Source organism: Trachypithecus francoisi, unplaced genomic scaffold, assembly GCF_009764315.1.
Source record: "Trachypithecus francoisi isolate TF-2019V2 unplaced genomic scaffold, Tfra_2.0 Lachesis_group3, whole genome shotgun sequence".
NCBI lineage: Eukaryota > Metazoa > Chordata > Mammalia > Primates > Cercopithecidae > Trachypithecus > Trachypithecus francoisi.
This window is the reverse complement of record NW_022681468.1, coordinates 113200727-113221536: the sequence shown is the minus strand read 5'-3', so window position 1 is coordinate 113221536 and position 20810 is coordinate 113200727. Positions and strand designations below refer to the sequence as shown.

At 58.5% G+C, this 20810-nt stretch overlaps 1 protein-coding gene across 1 annotated transcript in view; it reads right to left on the bottom strand.

The window, feature by feature from the left end:
- Positions 1 to 1919: 1919 nt before the first annotated feature.
- The window catches only part of CSPG4 (chondroitin sulfate proteoglycan 4), a 40944-nt gene continuing 22053 nt past the window's right edge, over positions 1920 to 20810 (bottom strand). The window contains 10 exon segments of the mRNA XM_033190959.1: positions 1920 to 4954; positions 5273 to 5456; positions 10464 to 10522; positions 10525 to 10629; positions 10777 to 10911; positions 11013 to 11211; positions 12902 to 13078; positions 13698 to 14180; positions 15618 to 16266; positions 16268 to 19134. Coding sequence (XP_033046850.1) covers positions 3120 to 4954; positions 5273 to 5456; positions 10464 to 10522; positions 10525 to 10629; positions 10777 to 10911; positions 11013 to 11211; positions 12902 to 13078; positions 13698 to 14180; positions 15618 to 16266; positions 16268 to 19134 — 6693 coding nt within the window. The 3' untranslated portion in view covers positions 1920 to 3119.

Here is a 20810-nt window from a genome sequence, read left to right as displayed (position 1 = left end):
GAGGGGCTCAGAGGGAGCTCTTCTCTAGCGCCTGAGAGGTGGTAGGCAGGGTTTCTAAACTGGGGTCCTGGGGATCCGGGCCCCTCTGGCAACTCCTACCTGTCCCCTTCCCCCACCCGTGGGCTCACTTTGCAGTTCTGCTGATGTCAACTTGGGTGCCTTAATGGGCAGAAAATCCTGACTCCTTTGCTCAACTAGGCTAGCTGGGACTGCGGGGGGCCCAGGTGAGAAGCATATACTTCTGAAATTTGTGTGTGCCCATGCATGTGTGTGTTTTTCTTAGGTAGGCAGGTATTTATCTCTGTGTTGTGTGTCTGAAGGTCATGCATGAGCCTGTGTTCACATACACAATGGTGTGCACAAATGCACATTATGCATTTGTGTGTGTTTGCATGGAGAGGGTTAGGAGCTCCCAAACATTCCTGAACACTTGTACACGGGTTGGCTGTTATCTCCAGCGCCTGGGAGGAACTGGCTCCTTAAAGGAGGGGGATGGTGAGTTACTTTGTAAAGTGGAGACAAGCCCCTTAAGCCCTGCGGCAAGGGATTTACATAAACCAAGGCCCCACGTTGAGGTTGGGTTCTCAGCTCTGGTGAGCCAGTGAAAGACCCTCTCCCAGGTCCTAGCAGAGCTGCTGGCACAGTGCCCTGGGTGCTAGCCCACTGTCCCCATGGGCTCAGAGGAGCTGGAACTGTGTCAGCTGGTGCCAGCTCCCTGGGGGCAGGGCAGGCCGGGCCAGGCTTTGTGAACAGAGTGTGTTCTCAGTCCTCTGGGGGATATCGGAGACCAGGCCAGATCCTGCCTGATGGGTCTGTCACCCTCTTCTCAGCTTACACTTCCAGCGAAACTGGTCACCCTGGGTAGAGAGTTGCTCCAGATATCAGGGCCCTGGGGCTCCAGCCCAAGCTCCTGGGAGGGGAGGCAGACCACGGGATGTGGTGTGGAGATACCCTTGGCCAGGCCCCTGTCTGAGGCTGGCCTGGGGTGCCAGAGAGACCAGGCTTGTAGAAGGAACTGAATGAGCTCACACCGAGCCCTGAGCACGGTGAGCTCAGGGTGCAGAGGGATCTCTGGGGCTCTGGTCACCCTCCCTGGGGAGTCCTGCTTTTCAGTGTAGCAAGAAGCACCTTGCTATGTGATGGCCCTCTTCCCCTCCCTGACTCTTAGTCTCCCCTGGGTCCTCTGGGGGCCGTAACAGCAGGATGTACCCGGTCTCCTGCCCGAAGCCTCTGAGAGGAGGACCTAGGAGGCTGGACACTGAGATGTGAGAGATGTCACAGGAGGGGCGGTCCGGGGCAGGGTGGGGAGGAGCCTTCTCTCTTGCTCTCATTCCTGGTTCAGGGAAGAAGTGACTCTGGGCCCCAGATGCAGGTCAGCTGCCAGAGGCTGGCCAGGGCTGTCCACCCACTGACCTGGCTGTGCTCAGAGGCCTCTCACGTTTCTCTTCCTCTCTTCAGTCTAATCTCAGAGCCAGGCATATCCCCTGGGACCCAGAATTTGTCTCCATTGCCCCCAACCCTGCGACACCCTCAAGAGAGGTCTAGAGGGTGGTGACTCAGCAACTCAGAGAAGGCCTTCTGGAGATGCCGTGGCCTCAGAACCCCTCTGTAACCCAATGCTGGCCTCTCAGGCCATGTGCAGGGATGCCTGGCTTTTCTGAATCCTTGCTGCTGCTTCTGGCTTGGAGAAGCAGCACCCTTGGTCCTCCTGTTGGGAGGGTGGAGACCAGCAGAAGCCTGCCTTGTAAAAGTTTCTAGGAGGCACCTGTGGTGGTTCTCCTCCCCCCCCACCCTTGGTACCATGTCCCAGCCTTGGGATCCCCAAGTCCCCCCACTCCCTTCATTTTGCTGCTGCAACCCCTTCAGAGGTGGCTGGGGAGAGACAGGGGTGTGGAGGTCAAAACTCAGGCTAATAAATCTAGGGTGGGGAGCATTTATTTTAATTTTTGTCTTGAAGCTCTTTGTAGAGGACCTAGCCTTTCCCTACTAAACTGAAGGGGTTTGGTCCCATCACCCAAAGACTGGCCCACCTGCCCACACAGGTGGGGGCACAGGAGGTCTGGGAGGCCCCAGGAGGTGGAAGTTCAGAGGTCTACCTGGCCCTCTCCATCCCACTGGCTGAGGCCAGGCCAGAGGGCTGACTCCAGGGGCCCTCTGTAGGCAAGCCGACGCCGACAAAAAGGCCCAGTGCACAGTTAAGACACAAACACCACACAGCTGTCCAGAACCTCCAAAGCACTGTTTATCCAGGCTCCATGGAGCCAAGTGCCCCCAGCTGCCTGCCCCCTAGTCCTCAGGGGGGCACTGGCACTGCAGTGGCCTCGGCCTGAGACCCTCCATGAGCCCCAGCCTAGCCTGCTCCAAAGCCGCTGACACATGCATGCTTAGCCCTTGCCCCATCAAGGTGGGGCCCTGGGAATGAACTGGCTGCAGACCCTCCTCCATCCCACACCCCCAGGGGCTCCATCAGTCCTTGCTAGCTCAGCACCATATTAAATAGCTTCCTTGCAATCTCCCTTAAATAAACCCATCCCCAGAGCAACCTACCCACCCTGCACCCTGATTATATTAATTCTATTGGCTTATGCCTTCTAGAGTGGAGGCGCTCTCTCCTCCTGCCCTCTACTCCAGGGAATACCATCTCCCTGAAAAACCAGGGGGGAAAGTTTTTCTCTCAACTCTGGGGCAGAGACAAAGGGTGGCCTGGGTTGGAGTGGAAAAGCCAGGAATACCCTCCTCTGTCCTTTCCCTCCCCAGGGTACTTTCTTCTCCTTGCCCTCTTAGCAGCCTGGGTCAGGCGTGACTTACCCAAGGTCACAGTCTCAGGACCCAGAATCATGACCCATGTGAGAGGTTACCCTGGTTTTGACAGCCTAAACCAGCTCCAGGGCAGGACTGAACTTAAGCCTGCCTCCACCTTGGCCCCTGCAGTTCTCCAGGCTTGTATTGATTCACTCTGTCCGGGACCCCTGGGACTATCTCCCAGGACCCTCCACCCCTGGTGTCTCCAGGTCTCTCTTGCTCTGGGGATACTCAACACCTGGGCATGGAAGCAATGGGGCCCAGGACATGGGCAAGCCTGTCCCTGGCCCGATCAGCATCTGGGCCCAGGCCAGGCCTCACACCCAGTACTGGCCATTCTTAAGGGCAGGGTTGGGTGTCCGGCAGAACTGCAGCAGCTCTGGGTCAGGCTGGCCTCCTGGAGGGGGCCCCTGGCCAGGCACAGCTGTGAGCGGGATGGCCTGGCCTGGCTCCACCTTGCGAAAGGTCTCGGTGTCACCAGCCAGACCGTTGCGGGGCTTGGCAGTCAGGAACTGGACGTCATGCTTGCCCGTCTTGTTGCGTTTGCGGAGGTAGAAGAGCAGGGGCAAGATGAGCGCCAGGAGCAGAAGGACCAGGCACACGGGGATGATGACACTGAACATGTTGGCCTCAAGGAAGCCCAGGAAGCCTCCCTTGGCCACTGCAGGCACAGGGCTAGATGCCATGGGGCCTGGCTCGCCTGTGGGGGTGCTGCTCTCTGGCTTACCTGCTTCTATCCGGGTGGCCTCGGGGACACTGAGCAGGGCCACGCTGTAGGGCCGGGCAGCATTGTAAGGCTCAGTGGCAAAGTCCAGGGAGGCCACAGCAGGTGGGACGCCCTGTGCCCACAGCTCCAGAGTGAGACTGTCGCCTGTGGGGCTGGGGGCCCTTCCCTCTGGCCTGCCCACCTCCAGCCCCAGCCTCCCATCCTCAAGGTCCTGCTGAGTGAACTGCTCCACCAGCTGGCTGCCCCCAGGCTCCGTCCTGGCTCGGGGCACACGGACCACACGGCCATGCCGGGGTCCCTCCAGGAGGCGGAAGCGAGGCACACTGCCTGTGCGGTTGGCCAGCTCGCCAGCATCTAGGATGGTGGGGTCCAGGCGCAGGGTAGCACCCTGGGGCCATGGCCCACCTGCCCACACATGCAGCAGAGCCCTCACAGTGACGTTCACTATGGCTGATGCGTTGACACCCCTAGCCAGTGCCAGGACTCTGAAGTGGTCATGAGAGGAGGAGAAGTTGGTGAAGGCAAAGACCACCTCGCCCTGGTCTATCTGGAGTTGGCTGAAGGCCGAGGCGGGCTGCCCATCCACCAGGAGATGCCCGTACTTCGGTCCCTGGATGAGGCGGTACGCTGCCTCCGGCTCCTCCCTATCTGAAACCACCCGGAGCTGCTGCTGGCTCAGTGAGGAGCGCCCCAAAGCTTGGGGCACCTCCAGGGGTGCTCGCAGCTGCACCTCGATGGCGGATGGTAGGATGTCCACGGCCAGGGACATGGGCAGCGGTGGGCTGGCCCCATCAGACATGCTCAGCTGGAAGATGCCTGCCACGCTGCTCCCGTTGGCCACGAAGGCCAGCCGCCCCGAATCCACGTCGGCTTGCGTGAAGCGGGTCACGGGCCCCGGGCCACCACCCACCAGGCTGAGGAAGCCGTTGTGGGGTGCCCGCTGGACCTCATACTCAATCTCCCCAGGAGCTGAGTCTGGGTCCACGACGCTCAGCTGGGCCCGGGAGATGGGGGCGCGAGAGCCTCGGGTGAGCCGGAGTGGGACAGAGGCCTGTGGCTGAGGGGGCCGCTCATTTACATCCCGCACCGTGATGGCAAAAGCCTCTGAGGTTTGGGGTCCAGCCACGGTGGCCCCTGCTGGCCCCTGGAGGTGGGCACGAAAGCGGAAGCCATCCTGTTGGGTACCCCCACCGCCATGGGCATACACTAGCTGCCCTGCAGCCAGCTGGGACTGCAGGAAGTGGGGCTGCCCAGCGTGGAGGGGCTCCTCAGACACCAACAGCTGGCCCCGGCTGGGGAACTGCGTGACCTGGAAGAGTACATCATGCTCTAGGCGCTGGGGTGATGGAACGCTGGCCAAGAGGTTGGAGGCATCCAGGGCAGCCATGGTGATCTTGGCCCGCTGGCCCTCAGGGACCCAGAGACCTGGGGGTGGGACACAGGCTATGAGGGTCCAGCCTACTGAGGGAAGAGCCATGGACCCTCAGCTGGGGGTGCCCCAGGGCAAGGATGTGCCTCCCCCACACCCTCAAGCCAGGTCCTCCAGGGTGGGGCTCAGGGTTCCCAGGAGGACAAGGACTATGTCTCCGCTCTGATGCCAAAGCTTCCCCACTCACCCTCCCTGTGACTTCCCAGGTTCTGGGGGCTGAGACAGGAGCTGCTGACCCTGGCCTTGTGTCCCCACCTCCTGGGCCTTTCCCATTGTCCCTCCCCACAATCTTGCCAGCTCATCATGCTGTTCACCTTTGTTCTTCCAGAGGTGGCTGGGGCGCTGGGGACAGGCAGCCTCAAAAGACACAGCCACAGCAAGGGTGGCAGCCACGTCCTGGGCAGGTGGTGAGGACAGCTGGAGCTCTAGGGTATCGTGGGCCTCCCAGAAGGGCTCGGCGGGCATCTCATGCTCATACAGAATATTCCCAGCATAGACCTAGGGGAGACACCATCGTGGGATGAGAGGCAGATCCAGCCCGGGTTGTCCAGACACTGAGCACTTCTGTCTCCTCAGGCCCCACTCTGGGCTCTCCTGGCTGTGCCCAGGTCTGTGCGTGTGACCTGCTCTCTCCCTCACTAACTCAGTGGGTCACATCAGGCAATGCAGTGCAGAGCTGGGCTCTGGAGCCGGAGTCTGGGCTCAAACCCCAGCTCTGCCACCCTGGGGAAATCGCCTAATTTCTCTGACCTCTGGGGAATGCAATGATCTGTCTGTGCTGCTCTCTAAAGTGAGTATTTCCTCTTGTGCACAGGATCCTATCCCCTCTTGCCTTCTGAAGACACCACTTCTACTGTCTTCTGGCTTTCTCCTATGATGTCAGTTTCCCCCCAGATGCATCATTCCCTTCATTATGCAATTATGCTATTCTTTTGTCTCACATTAAAGCTATTTAATTATTATTATTATCATTATTGAGACACCACAGTGGCGTGATCATGGCTCACTGCAGCCTCGACCTCTAGGGCTCAAGCGATCCTCCCACCTCAGTTTCCCAAGTAGCGGGGACTGCAGGCAGGTGCCACCACGCCCGGCTAATTTCTTTTATTGTTTGTTGAGACAGGGTCTCACTGTGTTGCCCAGGCTGGTCTTGAACTCCTGGGCTCAAATGATCCACTTGCCTCGGCCTCCCAAAGTGCTGGGATTACAGGCAGGAGGCACTGCACCTGGCCAGAAAAAACTATTCTTGACTTCACATTTTCCACCAACAACACCCCTGCCCCTTTGCTTCTCTTTGCAGCAAAACTTCAAAAAGCATAGTTCACACTCTCCCCCAGGCATTCTTGGGTCTCCCTACCCAGGATTTTGCTCCCCCATTGCCATATCTCCTTTTGCCAAGGGCACCAGGGGCCTCCGTGTTGTTGGATCCAGCAATCAGCTCTCAGCCTCCTCTTACCTGCTCAGCGGCACTGGCGCCACCAAGCAGCCCTTCCTCCAAGAGAGCCACGGACTCCGGGATACTTCAGTCTGGGGTTCCTCCTGCCTCACAGATTCTCCTGGCTGTTCCTTCTCTTCTCCCCAACATCTTATGGCCAGGTCTCCAGGTTCTTTTCTGTCTACAGGCACTCTCCATGGGTCCTTGTTCAGTTTCCTGGCCTTAAATGCCAGCTGTGCTGAAGACCCCCTTATTTGTAGCTCCAGCCTAGCCTGCTCTCCCCTGAACCCCAGACTCATGTTTGCAGCCGCCCCTGCGGATATCTAGTGGACATCTCAAACTCAACCTGCCCCAGCTGCACTCCCGATCGGCCCCACCTCCTACAGTCATCCCGCTTCAGAGACCATAGCTCTGTTTTCAAGGGCTCAGACCAAACCCTTGGAATCACCCTTGCATCCTCTCTTTCCCTCAAACCACCTCCTCTCTCACCTGGATTATTGTAACAGCTTCCTGTGTCCCAACTGCAGTCCCCCACCCATTATATTTTGTTCTTTTTTTTTTTTTTTTTTTTTTTGTTGAGACGGAGTCTCGCTCTGTCGCCCAGGCTGGAGTGCAGTGGCCGGATCTCAGCTCACTGCAAGCTCCGCCTCCCGGGTTTACGCCATTCTCTCGCCTCAGCCTCCCGAGTAGCTGGGACTACAGGCGCCCGCCATCTCGCCCGGCTAATTTTTTGTATTTTTTTAGTAGAGACGGGGTTTCACCGTGTTAGCCAGGATGGTCTCGATCTCCTGACCTCGTGATCCGCCCGTCTCGGCCTCCCAAAGTGCTGGGATTACAGGCTTGAGCCACCGCGCCCGGCCTTATTTTGTTCTTAACACAGCAGCCAGAGCGAGCCTTTTGAAAGGGAAGATTATGGGGCTCTTTGGCTCACATAGTGCGGTGTCTCCCCATCTGTCCACTAAGGCCTGGCTGTGACCACATCACCCCGTGACCTCAACTCCCCTCACCTCCAGTCCAGCCACACCTGCTGTTCTATGGGGCTGCCTGCAGTTCAACACCAAAGAATATTCTTCACTCCAGGAAGAAAAGAGGTTTCCTCTCACTCCAATCAAAATGTGTTCTTTTGGCTTATCTTTTGTTCCCCACCCCCTTTCCCCCCTTTTTTTTTTTTTTTTTTTTTTGTTGAGACGGAGTCTCGCTCTGTCGCCCAGGCTGGAGTGCAGTGGCTGGATCTCAGCTCACTGCAAGCTCCGCCTCCTGGGTTTACGCCATTCTCCTGCCTCAGCCTCCGGAGTAGCTGGGACTACAGGCGCCCGCCACCTCGCCCGGCTAGTTTTTTTTTTTGTATTTTTAGTAGAGACGGGGTTTCACCGTGTTAGCCAGGATGGTCTCGATCTCCTGACCTCGTGATCCGCCCGTCTCGGCCTCCCAAAGTGCTGGGATTACAGGCTTGAGCCACTGCGCCCGGCCCCCCCCTTTTTTTTTTGAGACGGAGTCTTGCTTTGTTGCCAGGCTGGAGTGTAGTGGTGTGATCTCGGCTCACTGCAACCTCTACCTCCCGGGTACAAGCAATTCCCCTGCCTCAGCCTCCTGAGTAGCTGGGACTATAGGTGCGCGCCACCACGCCCAGCTTATTTTTTGTATTTTAGTAGAAATGGGGGTTTCACCTGTTAGCCAGGATGGTCTCGATCTCCTGACCTCATGATCCACCCACCTTGGCCTCCCAAAGTGCTGGGATTACAGCCATGAGCCACCACGCCCGGCCTTATTTTCCCCTTTTAGGAAACACTGGGAACTATTTTTCTTCTCAGAGAAAAACAGGACTTGCACAATAGTAACATGGACACTTAACAGGGTCTTAACCTGTGAAGACTCTAGGAGCAGAACCTGGAGTAAGGGGGAACAGGGGCCAGTGTAAGGGGAGCAGGGCCTGGCCTAAGGGAGAGCAGGGCCAGGCTAAGGGGAGGCAGGGTCCAGTCTGAGGTGGGGGCAGGGCCTGGCCTAAGGGGAGCAGAGCCTGGGCTAAAGGGCAGCTGAGCCCAGTCTGAAGGAGAGCCGAGCTATCTGCATAGGGGCTAGCACCTGTTCTAAAGGAAGCGGCTGCTCCTCTGCTTTTGGTGTAAGAGGGAACACAGGCCTTTTAAGAAAATGGGAATCAAATTTTTTGTTTAATTTCCCAAAGGTTATATGTTGACAATTAACTTCAAAGTATTAGCTGCTGTGTGCAGGCCAAATAAACACATCTGTGGGCCAAACCTGGCCCAGGACTAAAGAGCTGCCAGTGGCAACTTCTGGTTCACGCTGAATGGTAGGCAGGAAGGAAATGGAGCCCCCAGGAGTGGGAGTGGGAGCTGATGCCTGGATACAGGAGCTCTGTGGGTGGGAGTGAGACAAAACACAGGGTCCTGAGCTCTGGGGAGCAAGCAGTGTCCTCCAGTGAAGGAAATCCTGGACTCGCAGGCAGAAGTTTTGCCTCTTACTCGCCATGTGCTCTAAATAAAGTTACCCTGCCCTCCAAGAGCCTCAGTTTCCTTATGTGAAAAATGGGGACGCCTGACCCCTTCCCTGTCCAGTTCAGTGTTGTGGGACAGGGCTGCTATCAAGACACTACCCAGTCCTGCCCTCCTCCCCGAGTGGGCCAGGTAGCCCACATAGCCTCTTCCCTGCTTTCCTGGCTGGCACTGCCAGCCTGGCCCCCGGTGCCCATTCAATCTAGTCCTTCATATTGCTGGGGCACGGGGAAGCTCTGAGTAACGTGGGACTATAGAGTGCGAGAGGGTTGCTGATGGCCTGGTCCCATGCCCTCCCCATTCCTGGGCATTCTTGACAAAGGCTCCCAGCAACCGAGGGTATGCAGCAGCTGTAGACACCAGCCTGATGAATATCTCATTGTGGGGAGGGGGCCATAGCAGGAGTGGAGCTCCAGGAAAACACAGAACCTGGCCTAGGAGGTGTTGATGTGAGAAGCCCAAGAAACTTTATTTCACCTGTCAAAGCCACCTCCTTCCAGATGCCCAAAGGCTCCCATCTGAGCCATTTGCTGGGCAGGAACCTTGGCTTTGCACTTGCTGAATACCATCTGCGCCTCTCAGGAGGGAGAGTGCCAGGCTCAGGAGGTCCCTGCCCAAGCAAGGGAGCTAGGAAAGGGGGCTGGGGTGGGCTTTGCCATTTTTGAGGGCTGGCGGGGGGACCCCTCTGGAGGTACTTGGGGCAGTACCATGTGCCGTGGCTCCTGAATGACAGAGTCAGCTCTGTGCCCCACAAGACCGCTCCCTACCTAGAACTCACTGTGATCATGTGATGGGTCCAGATGCCCATGCAGCCTCCTGGCGGGAGCATCACATGTGCCGCCTGCCTGGGATGGCCCATGGAAGAGTCTGTCCCGTTCTGCCCTGCTATGGAACAACTCCTGTCCTGCCTTTGGAAAGAGGTGTTCATTTAAGCGATGACTGGGCTGGCCCCCATGGCACAGTTATCACAGAGTCTGCTGCTACCCATGGCTGAGAGCTCTAGTTCTTCCTAGTGGTCTCTGAAGCTACCAGGATGGATGAACGGAGGCTTCATCCTCTTGGCCGACTCAGCTGCCTTTCATCAGCTCGTCTGCCCCTAGGATCCACTCTGCCTCTGGCTGGCACCTGACCTGAGCCCCAGGCTCACGCCTCTGCCCACAGGCCCAGTAGCTTCTTCACCTCCAACTCCATCCCCGACCAAGCACTGCCCCTTGCCAGCTACTGGGGTGCCACTAGTGCCCACACATGGTGCCCCTCTCCAGACCTTCGGGTCCGGCTGTAGCTTCCTTCTGGAAGCTATACCCCAAGACCCCAGCCCTGCTCTGGGGCCCTGTATCCCTGACTTTCTGCATCCTTCTCCCTCCTTCTAGAACATGAACTTGCCCTGCCAGCCTGGCGGCTCCTGGGGGGCAGGACACCAGGGCCTGGACCATGGCAGGACCGGGAGCGTCTGCTGCCAATGATGCTGGAGCTGGCACCCATGTCCACGTGATGTTCATGGCACCGCGTCCACCTGAGGCTGGGGGTGTCTGAGTGGTGGCTGCAAAGTGGGGCCCTTACCTCTGCCTGAGTGAAGTTCACCAGGGCCTCCCCTGTGCTGTCCTGCTGGGCATGGAACAGCGGCCTAGCTGGGGTCCCCGCACCACATGGTAGAGCAGGAGCTGGGGGTCGGTGCCTGCGCTGGAGCTGGCTCTGAGGGTCTGACTGCTGAGTGGCTGGACGGACCCTGCCAGAGGCAAAAGGGGCTATCAGACTTTGACCGGGAGCCAGGCCCAGGCCTGTGGCTGCAGAGAGGCAGTGTGACCCTGGCATGCCATCCTCAGCTCTGCCCCAGCTCCTGGCACCCAGGAATGCCCACGGTCAGCACACCCACCTGGGCAGACAGTCAGTGTCCGGCTGCCCTCCAGCGAGAGGAGCACTCGCTTCTGGGCCGTCACTCGGAAGAAGTGTCCGGAGGAAGTGTGCTCGCCATCAGAGAGGCCGAAGCGGAAGCCTCCGTCCAGGGCTCCTGGGGACAGGGGCAGTGGGTCCGGCTGGCCTGAGCTGGCTCCCCATCTCAGGGCAACCCCGTGGGCAGCAGGAACCTGAGGCCCGGCCCTCAGCACCCACCTCTGTGTGAGAACAGCACGAGTCCGCCGTCCAGCTGGGCCTGTGTGAAGCGGCGCACTTCGGTGCCCGGCGCCGCCCGCAGCACTACCCGCCCGTTGCTGGGCTGCTCGATGGTGTAGACCAGATCCTCGGACCCAGAGTCGCCATCCATGCTCCTCAGAACCTCCGCAGGGATGGGCGCAGTGGCCCCCTCCCACATCTGGGGACACAGGCCTGTGTAGGTTCTGCCTTGCCATGCTCACCCACCCCTTCCTCCCCAGCTCTGGGCTGCCACCAGGGTTCCAACTCTGCTGTGGCTCAGGCCCTCAGGTGGCATCGAGGCTGGCACCGCTCTGGCTTCCCTGCACAAAGGGCCCTCCCCACATTCACCTTCCCTGTCACCCCAGGGAAGGCCCCAGGGAAGGTCACCCTCCAGGCCCAGCCTCCCTGCTCTTCATCTGCCCTAGTCCTGCGTGTCCCTCAAGGCCAGCTTGTGTCTCCTACCCAGGAAGGCCCCTGTTCTTACCCTCACCAAGTTCTCACCCCCCAGAAACCCCCAACGCTGACCAACAGTGCTCCTTAATCTGTCTCACTGGTGGGGCAGGGGTCTCCTTTCAGAGCCTCCGTGTGTGCCTGGCCAGGGCTGGGCACAGATGGGAATGGTGATTTTAGAAACGGGCCCTCCTTCCAGCTGAGGGAGGGGTGGGTGGCGCGGAGAGTGGGGGGCTGATAGTTGGCACTGTTCTGCAGCACAGAATCAGCGCTGCGATGGGCCCAGGTGCTTCCAGAGCAGTTACAGGCCCTCGTCATGTTGGGTGAAGGGGACCCTTTTTCAGGTCTCCCACTTGCAAGCACAGCAGGCGCCTGTTCCTGAGGTCCTGGTACCAGTCTTGCTGGGTCAATTACTTGCAGGCAGAGCTGCAATCGGACTCACATGCCCAGAAAACATAGCCTTCTGGCATTCCTGGGCTTCCTGCCCCGGCCCCAGGGAGCCCTCAGGCCCAGCCTGGTAGCCATAATGTTGCAGGGCCGGACCCCAGCACTGGGCTTCTGGAGTAAACACAGGTAGATGGCACCACCTGGTGGCCGCGCTGCCACACAGCTGTCCCAGCCTGTGGTTCCAGAGCACTGTGTCCCACTCTTCTGCGGCCTCGGCACCACCAGGCTGCCCTCTATGGGCACATCCTAGACCACCAAGGCCTCCCCCACAACCCCTGCCCCAGGTGCCCCATGTCAGAGACAGCCCAAGTCAGTCCTCTTGTGGAACCTTCAGTGGCTCCTGCTGACCCAGGAGTACGCACCCCAGAAGCTGGCGTTCAAGGCCCTGCCATGTGGGCTTAGTGAAGCCACGCCCTTTCTGTTCTACCAGAACTACTTTTGCAACCATGGAGAAGTTCCATCCCATGTCTGGGCCTCAACTTCTACCTGCAGAGTGGGGCCCTTACCTCTGCCTGAGTGAAGTTCTCCAGGGCCTCCCCTGCACTGTCCTGCTGGGCATGGAACAGCCTCGTGCAGGACTTCGGGGACCCAAGCTGTAGCCTTCACTTGCTGGGTGAAGGTGGGACACAAGAGCTTCTGCCCTGATGCCTGCCCTTACGGGCTTGTAAGTGATTCTGTCGGGAGTTCTGGTCCTGAGCCACAGGAGAAGGAACAGCAGAGCCACCCGTGGCCGCTCGGAAGTCTGCCTACCTTACTTGCAAGCGTCCAACAACAAAACCTCCCACCTGTGTTCTGTTTCAGCACAATCTCACAACTCTCCTTCCAACAACCCCGTGAGGCATGTGGCAGCATCCCCATTTTGCAGAGGAGGAAACTGAGGATCAGAGAGGGGGAGCTCTGTGCCAGGAAGTAGGGGACGCTGGCCTCTTTCTCGAAGCAGACATGGGGGATGGTGCCAGGAATACTCTCACCTGCAGGCCTGTGTTTGTAGTGAGGACAGGGGGTTGGTCATTGACAGGCAGGACGGTGACAGTGAAGGCCACAGGATGGCTCTGGCGGTCCATCTCGGAGGCGTTAGCCATCAGGACAAAACTGTCTGTCAGTGTCTCGCTCCCGTCATGCACGTAGCGGATCAGCTGCTCTTCCACCTATGGGCAGGCCCAGGGCTAGTCAGGCCCCAGCAGCACCCTTCATGTCCTGCCTTTGGGTGCAGGAGGAGACTGACTCTTTTTTTTTTTTTTTTTTTTTTTTTGAGACGGAGTCTCGCTCTGTCGCCCAGGCTGGAGTGCAGTGGCCGGATCTCAGCTCACTGCAAGCTCCGCCTCCGGGTTTACGCCATTCTCTCGCCTCAGCCTCCGAGTAGCTGGGACTACAGGCGCCCGCCATCTCGCCCGGCTAATTTTTTGTATATTTTAGTAGAGACGGGGTTTCACCGTGTTAGCCAGGATGGTCTCGATCTCCTGACCTCGTGATCCGCCCGTCTCGGCCTCCCAAAGTGCTGGGATTACAGGCTTGAGCCACCGCGCCCGGCCGAGACTGACTCTTTTAGGGCTTCATTTTCCATTGGTGGAAAATGGGGACCGTAAGTTCTGGCTCCAAGGAGTTGTGAGGAAGAAAAGAGATATGGTATTTAAAGCACAGGTGCTTCTGAAATGCGACTCCCCGTCTCCTCTCTGTGTATAACCCCAAGACTGGGAGTCCCCGGGACTCCCTCCACTCTGCCCCCAGAGCTGGGCTGCAGCCCCTGGGCCTCTCTCACAGCCGTACCTCTCTCCAGGAGAAGGCGCTGAGGGTCCTGGCTTGAGGTCCATCCTCTTTCTGCAGGGCCCCATGCCGGGGTGGCTCCAGCACCTGCAGGCCGAGGCCCGGGAGAGTGGGAAAGTAGGGCCCGGCGACACGGAGCAGTGGAGGGGCCAGGGTGAGGCTGCCACCCTCAGGGACACTGAAGTTTTGCGCCTCCAGTGGGATGGCAGCGGGCAGCACCTCCAGGTCCACGCGGACACCCTCAATGGGAGCACCCAGGCCTGAGGCCACATCCAGTGAGAAGGCATCGCTCCAGGCCTCAGGGCGGGAGTGCAGGTACAGGACCCTGCCGGCATCCACTGCCTCCTGGGAGAAGCTCTGCACGGGGTCCAGGCTGGGTGGCTCATCTGCCAAGATGCCACGAGACACCATCACCAGGTAGCCAGCACTCGGTGGCTTCTTCACTGAGAATACGATGTCTGCCGGCGGCACTGCCTCCTGGGCTGCCTGGTTAACAGAGGTCACAAGGACTCACAGGGGGCCACAGAGGGAGTCTCACAGGGGTCCACTGTGGCCCTAAGCAGCCAGAACAGGCTTGATCTTGCCTCACTTATTCCTCCAGATACCACTGCTCATTTAGACACACAAACACACATGTGGGTTCACACACACAGCAGCTAGACATGCAGCTGGTCACATTTTTTGTTTTTTGACAGTCTCACTCTGTCACCCAGGCTGGATGGAGTGCAGTGGTGCAATCACGGCTCTCTGCAGCCTCAACCTCCCAGGCTCAATGGATCCTCCCACCTCAGCCTCCCAAGTAGCTGTGACCACAGGCACGTGCCACCATGCCCAGCTAATTTTAAATTTTTTGTGTAGAGATGGGGTTTCACTGGGTTGCCCCGGCTTCTGGTCACATGTTAGTGCCCACCCCACACACGGTTACAGGGGGTCAGTCACACAGCTTGAGATACACTCCCCGGGGGAGGTGCATAATCACATATCCCCAGACTCAGTGACACAGACACACAAGTTCATCATACACTGACGCAGCCACACATGTACATATCTCACACACACACACACACACACACACACACACACACAGGGCCCCTGCTCAGGATCTGTTCAGGCCTGTGGCTGGTTTGCAGGCAGCGTCCTCCCCAACCCCTGCTATTACCACTCAGGACCATCAGAGGGCGCCTCACCCTACCCGTCCCGGAGGCACAGCCGCCTCCAGCCCAGGCCCTACAGAGCTCACGCCCCAAAGGCCACATGGGCTCCCTCACCTGATGGGTCAGCCACGAGAGGCTAAACCACCCCCAAACTCCCATTCTGCCCGAATGTTCCTTCTGCCTGGAATACCACTCCCCATTCTCTGCTCCTGATGGCCTATGCTCTTCAGAGCCCGGCCCGAACGCTGCCTCCTTCCTCGAGGCCTTCCTGACGCCAGATCTGCTGGTTTGCCGTGGGCCCCAAGCTCCAGATATGCAGACCAGAAGGGTCTCCGAAATGAGCAGTGTAGTGGGGGACACGGGGATCTGAGGAGCAGCCGCCTGTCTCCACGGTCAGCAATCCCAAAGCTCAGGGCCCGTGACGCCCTCCCAGGGAACTGACTGCAATGCAGAATCTCGGGCTCCACTTCAGAGATTCTGTAGGGGTGGGGCCCAGGAATCTGCATGCTTAGCCACACCATGGACACGAGAGGACACGACCTCTGGAGGCACACACAACTTCCAGGAGGATGGGTGTACAACAAGCTCCCCAGAAATTTAGAAACACAACATATATAGAAACACATCCGAGGCACATGCACACATGTAGCCTGGGGCCACCACAGCCACAGCCCAAGTCACATGTGTACTTGTGACACTCCGGCATGGAGGCTGGGTGGGAGGTCCTCTACCTGGCCCACACTCCTGCTCATCACCTCCAGCTCCTCACCTCCAGCTGGTCCCTTCTGATCTCAGCTGCCTCTCCCTGGAAGACGTAGATCTTCTTGTGCCGGACCAGCTTCAGTGGGGCCAGTGGGCCCTCTAGGGCAACGGTCACTTGTAGGGTGGCATCTGTGTGCACTGGCCCTGCTTCCACGGAGAAGGCCAGGGTGTCGCGGGGGCTGAGGCTGCCATTGTGGCTATAGAGAACGGCCCCATCCAGCAGGTCCTGCTGGGAGAAGGCTGTGGCTGGCTGACCGGCCCGGAGTACCTGTCCCCAGCGAGGGCCGGCTGTGACGTGGTAGTGGACCTCATCCCCACTGCGGATGTCGAGGTTGGTGTCCAGGTGGAACACGGCTGTGTCGATGGTGCCCTGGCCTCCTTGAGGGACCACAAGTCTGGAGCCATTGGCCACACGGAGGTAGGGCTCCGAGGCCTGCACCTCCAGCAGCGCAGTGGCCTGGTGTTGCCCATCAGACACCTGCAGCTGGATCCAGCCACGGTCCGCCCCTGAGTGCACAAACAGGACTCGCCTCTTTCTGAGGTCCTCCTGGGTGAAGCGGTAGATGGGCCGCGTGGGCTCATCCACGGCCACGATACTGCCAAAGAGGAGGTCCTTGCGGGTCAGCACCAGCTGGGCGTCAGCAAAGCCGGAGTCTGAAGGCCACGTCGTCTGTAGTCAGCAGCCGCCGCCCACCCCGGGCCACATGGAAGATGCGGCTGATGGTCTGTACAGGGGCGTGGTCATTCACGGGTTGGATGGCCACCCGGAAGACACCCCGTACCTCCTCCCAGGCCATGTCACCACTGCTCTCACCCTGGCGGGTAGCAACAAATGGGAGATCATCTTCTGTGGTCTCGGAGTCATCATGCTGGTAGACCAGCCGGCCATGCAACAGGTCTTCATTGGTAAAGGATGTCACCATAGTGGTCTTGTCCTGTGTCCCACGCCAAGCCAACCTCCCATGGCGGGGCCGCTCCATGACCTCATAGAGGTAGCTGGCACTATTGAGACTCTTGACAAAGAGGTGGTCAGCAGAAAGGACACCCTCACCACCCTCAGGCACCACGAGGAGGACATTGGTGAGGACAGGCGCATCTGGGTCACCACCAATGTGGATGGGGAAGGTATAGAGCGGGGAGAAATATGGCGGGGCTGTGACACGGAAACGGAAGGTGTCCTCGACTGCCTCCGAGGCACGTGCTGTGGCCCCATAGGTCACCCGGCCAGCCTGTATGTCATCCTGGGTGAAGCCCTGACCATCTGACAGCCTCGTGCCCTGTAGTTGAAGGTTGCCTTTCCTGGGAGCCTGAACCACCTCATAGTGGAAGGTTGGGGGGCTTGGGCCCGCCTCCTCCAGGGTGGCCTCCAGGTGGGCTGCGGTGAGGGTCTCCTGCTGGGTGTTCTGAGTGTGCAGTGGCTCCAGCCGCAGCATCCACACGGTGGCTCTCTGGATGGTCACTGGGAAGGACAGATTGCTCAGGATCTCCTGGCCCACCTGCACCTCCAGGGCTAGGTTCTCCACGGTGTCCTCGGTGTGGTGCTGTGGGTCGGTGCTCAGGTACCTCACGCGGCCCTGCTCCACATCCCGCTGGTGGAACGCTTGTGTGGCCCACCACTCAGCACCCTCCACCCCACCTGCTCCCTGCTTCTGCAGCTCCCCGAACTGCAGGGCTCCAGTGATGCGGAACAGTACGCTCACATCCTGCCCCACGGCATTGGTCTCCACCGACAGGTTGGCGGGCAAGATGGGCATGGCAGAACCTTGGGCCGTGCTGCGGTGGATCTGTATGGCCGGCCGGACGGCCACCACCTTCAGCGTGGCCGGGGGGCTGGCCTGCAGTCCATCGCTGACCCGGAACGTCAAGTCCTGTGCAGGGCCACCGCGGTGGACATAGACTAGGTTGCCGGCCTCCAACTCTCGGCAGGAGAACTCAGTTGCCGGTTCCCCAGGCTGGTCTCGGCGCTGCACTGGGAGGCCAGAGGGGGCTCCAAGGAACTGGAAGGTGAGGCCCTCACAGGCAGAGTCCGGGTCATAGGCCTGGAAAACCTCAGGCCCCAGCGGCTTCTGTGTGTGTTCCAGGATCACCATGAGGCTGCCATGTGGGAAGATGATGCGGGGTGGGTCATTGACAGGGTTGACCTGGATGGGCAGGAGGTAAGTTTGGCCCCTCCGCAGGCATGAGGGCATAGGCACCCGAGCTGTCACTGACACCTCCAGCACCAGCTGGTCGGAGGTGTCCTCAGAGCCATCGTGGATGAAGCGGGCCTTGCGGTTCACCACGTCCAGGAGGGTGAACATTTTTCGTGCCTGGGCTCCCGGGATGTCCAGCTCGAGCTCGCCATGGCGTGCCCCTTGGGTCACACTGAATAGCACCTGGGATTTGCGCAGTTCAGCCTCCATAAGGTCCAGCGTGGGCTGCACGTGCCGCCACTCAAGCCAGGCTGTGCCCCCCTCGGCCACCACCAGTGGGCTGATAGTCAGCAGCTGGGTGAAGTTGGTAAAGACAGGAGGCAGACCTGGCTCAGGCACGCATGGCTCAGGCAGCTCCATGGCAGGCCAAGCCTCGGGGGCCAGGGTGGAGAAAGCTTCATAATGGCCATAGGCATCGTCCTCATACTCCTCCTCTTCCAGCCTGCAGCCAGCCACCATGTTGCGTGTCAGCAAGGCTTCCCGCAGCCCCCGCCTCTGGCCATTGACACTGAGGTCTTCCATGCAGCCCAGCAGGGAGGCATTGGTGGCCTCTGGTGTCAGGCCCAGGCGGTGTTCCTGGAGGTGACGAGAGGCCTCTGCATCCAGCCCCCCGAGAAAGAGACTGCCCCGTGGCTCCAGGTAGCTGAGGACTCCTCGGTTCGAAGTACGCGTGGGGTACTGGTCCACGGAGACTTCCAGCTGGTGAGCATTGATATGGACACTGACCTCATGAGGCTGCCCGTCGGCCACAGGCACACTGTTGTGGAGCAATACAGTACCCTGGCCCTTCTCGACCACGGCCCGCAGGTGGCCCTCAAATATGTCCACATAGATGAAGTCCCCACGCCGGCCCCCTGCCTGGAAGGCCAAGGGTGCCTGCCGGCTCTGTGTGGTGAGTGTAAACTCTAGAGTTCCTTCATCCTGAGTGCCCCAGGCAGGGAAGGCAGCCAGAGAGTGGGGTCCAGAGAAGCCCAGGGCCACATCATCACCAGCAGAAAACTCTTCAGCACAGCCCTCATGCACGTCGGGGGTCAGAGGCCGGAGGAGACTGCGGCCATTGAGGGTGGCTGCATGGAGGCAACCCCTCAGGGGTCGGCTGGTTCCCCTCAGGTAGGGCAGGCCAAGGCTCCCAGTGCCCCCAACAAAGAGCCCATAGGGGACCTCGAGGGGGGCTCCTGGGACTGCAGAGGAGGCGTTCAGAAGCCCATCGACTGACAATGTGGCCCAGCCCTCTACGACAGTCAGCACTGTAGTGTGGGGAATGGAGTCACTCAGCAGCGTCTCTGCTGGGGTCTGTAGCCTCAGCTCTTCCTGGCCTAGAACAAGTCTGACCTGAAGACAGATGGGGAATGGAAGATGGGGGACAGCACTTTGAATCCATCATTTCCCTCATAAAAGCATAGAGCCAGGCATGGTTGCAGTGGTGGTGTGGTGGCTCACGCCTATAATCCTAGCACTTTGGGAGGCCAAGGTGGGCGGATCACCTGAGGTTGGGAGTTCAAGACCAGCCTGGCCAACATGGAGAAACCCTGTCTCTACTAAAAATATAAAACTGGCCAGGCATGGTGGCGCATGCCTGTAATCCCAGCTACTTTGGAGGCTGTGGCAGGAGAATTGCTTGAACTCGGGAGGCGGAGGTTGCAGTGAGCTGAGATCATGCCATTGCACTCCAGCCTGGGCAGCAAGAGTGAAACTCTGTCTCAAAAAAACAAAAACAAAAACAAACGAAAAAAAGCATAGTGGGTTCCCCACACTTGGGGCCCCAGAGTGGAAAACCTAGGACAAGGGCCTCTAGTGCCACTCCTCTTGCCGTCCTGCCATCTCTTTACTCATCCTCCAAACACTTACCAAAAAGAACTCTGGGCCAGGCCTGGATGGGCTCTGGGGACCCTGATGTGAATCAGGTACGGTCCTCGCCCACAGGGAACTGACATACAGCAAGATGCTGTCTTAGAAATCCAACCTGTATTTTAAAATGTTTCCCCTCTTTCCTTGAGTGAGAGGTGCCAGAAATATTGTCTTGGAATCTGGATTTCAACTCTGGAATAATGGGTAACTTGGAATCCCTTGGTCAGTCCCCCTCAACAGGGCAAAGTTTCTTGGGGTCATTGAAGGCAGCCAGGCTCACTGTTCAGAGACAGGCTAATTTTTAAATGGAAATTTAAATACTATGTGTTCTGAGAAAAAGCTCCCTGACCTGGGGTGGAAGGAGATCTTGGGGAGAGATGGATATAGTTCTGTCTCCATGACATTGACAGCAGAAATGGCTCTGGTACAGTGCTCCCAGATGGTAGAATGGGAGGTGGCAGAGTATGGGAACTGCAGAATCAGGGCACTAAGAACTATAATTTTGGAGTCCTGGTATGGAGCATCTCTGTAGGGGTGTGGCATCATTGTACTTGCAGAACTAGACAGTCATCAGCACCAGCCTGCACTATGCCAGTGTTTATCAGTGACACCCTGTGGAAATGAGAAGTAATGAAAGCAGCAAACTGACCAAGCCCTAGTCCTCTCCCCACAGGGTGTGGAAGGAGATGGCTGCCCCAAATTTTTTTTTCTTTTCTTTTTTTTTTTTTTTGAGATGGAGTTTGGTTCTGGTTGTCCAGGCTGAAGTGCAATGGTGCAGTCTCGGCTCACTGCAACCTCCTCCTCCTGGGTTCAAGTGATTCTCCTGCCTCAGCCTCCCGTGCAGCTGGAACTATAGGCACCCGCCACTGTGCCTGGCTAATTTTTTTGTATTTTTAGTAGAGACAGGGTTTCACCATGTTGGCCAGGCTGGTCTTGAACTCCTGACCTCAGGTGATGCACCTGCCTTGGCCTCCCAAAGTGTTGGGATGACAGGTGTGAGCCACCATGCCCAGCCTTTTTTTTTCTTTTAAAAATAGAGATGGGCCATCCTGGCTAACACGGTGAAACCCCGTCTCTACTAAAAATACAAAAAAAATTAGCCAGGCGCGGTGGCGGGTGCCTGTAGTTCCAGCTACACGGGAGGCTGAGGCAGGAGAATG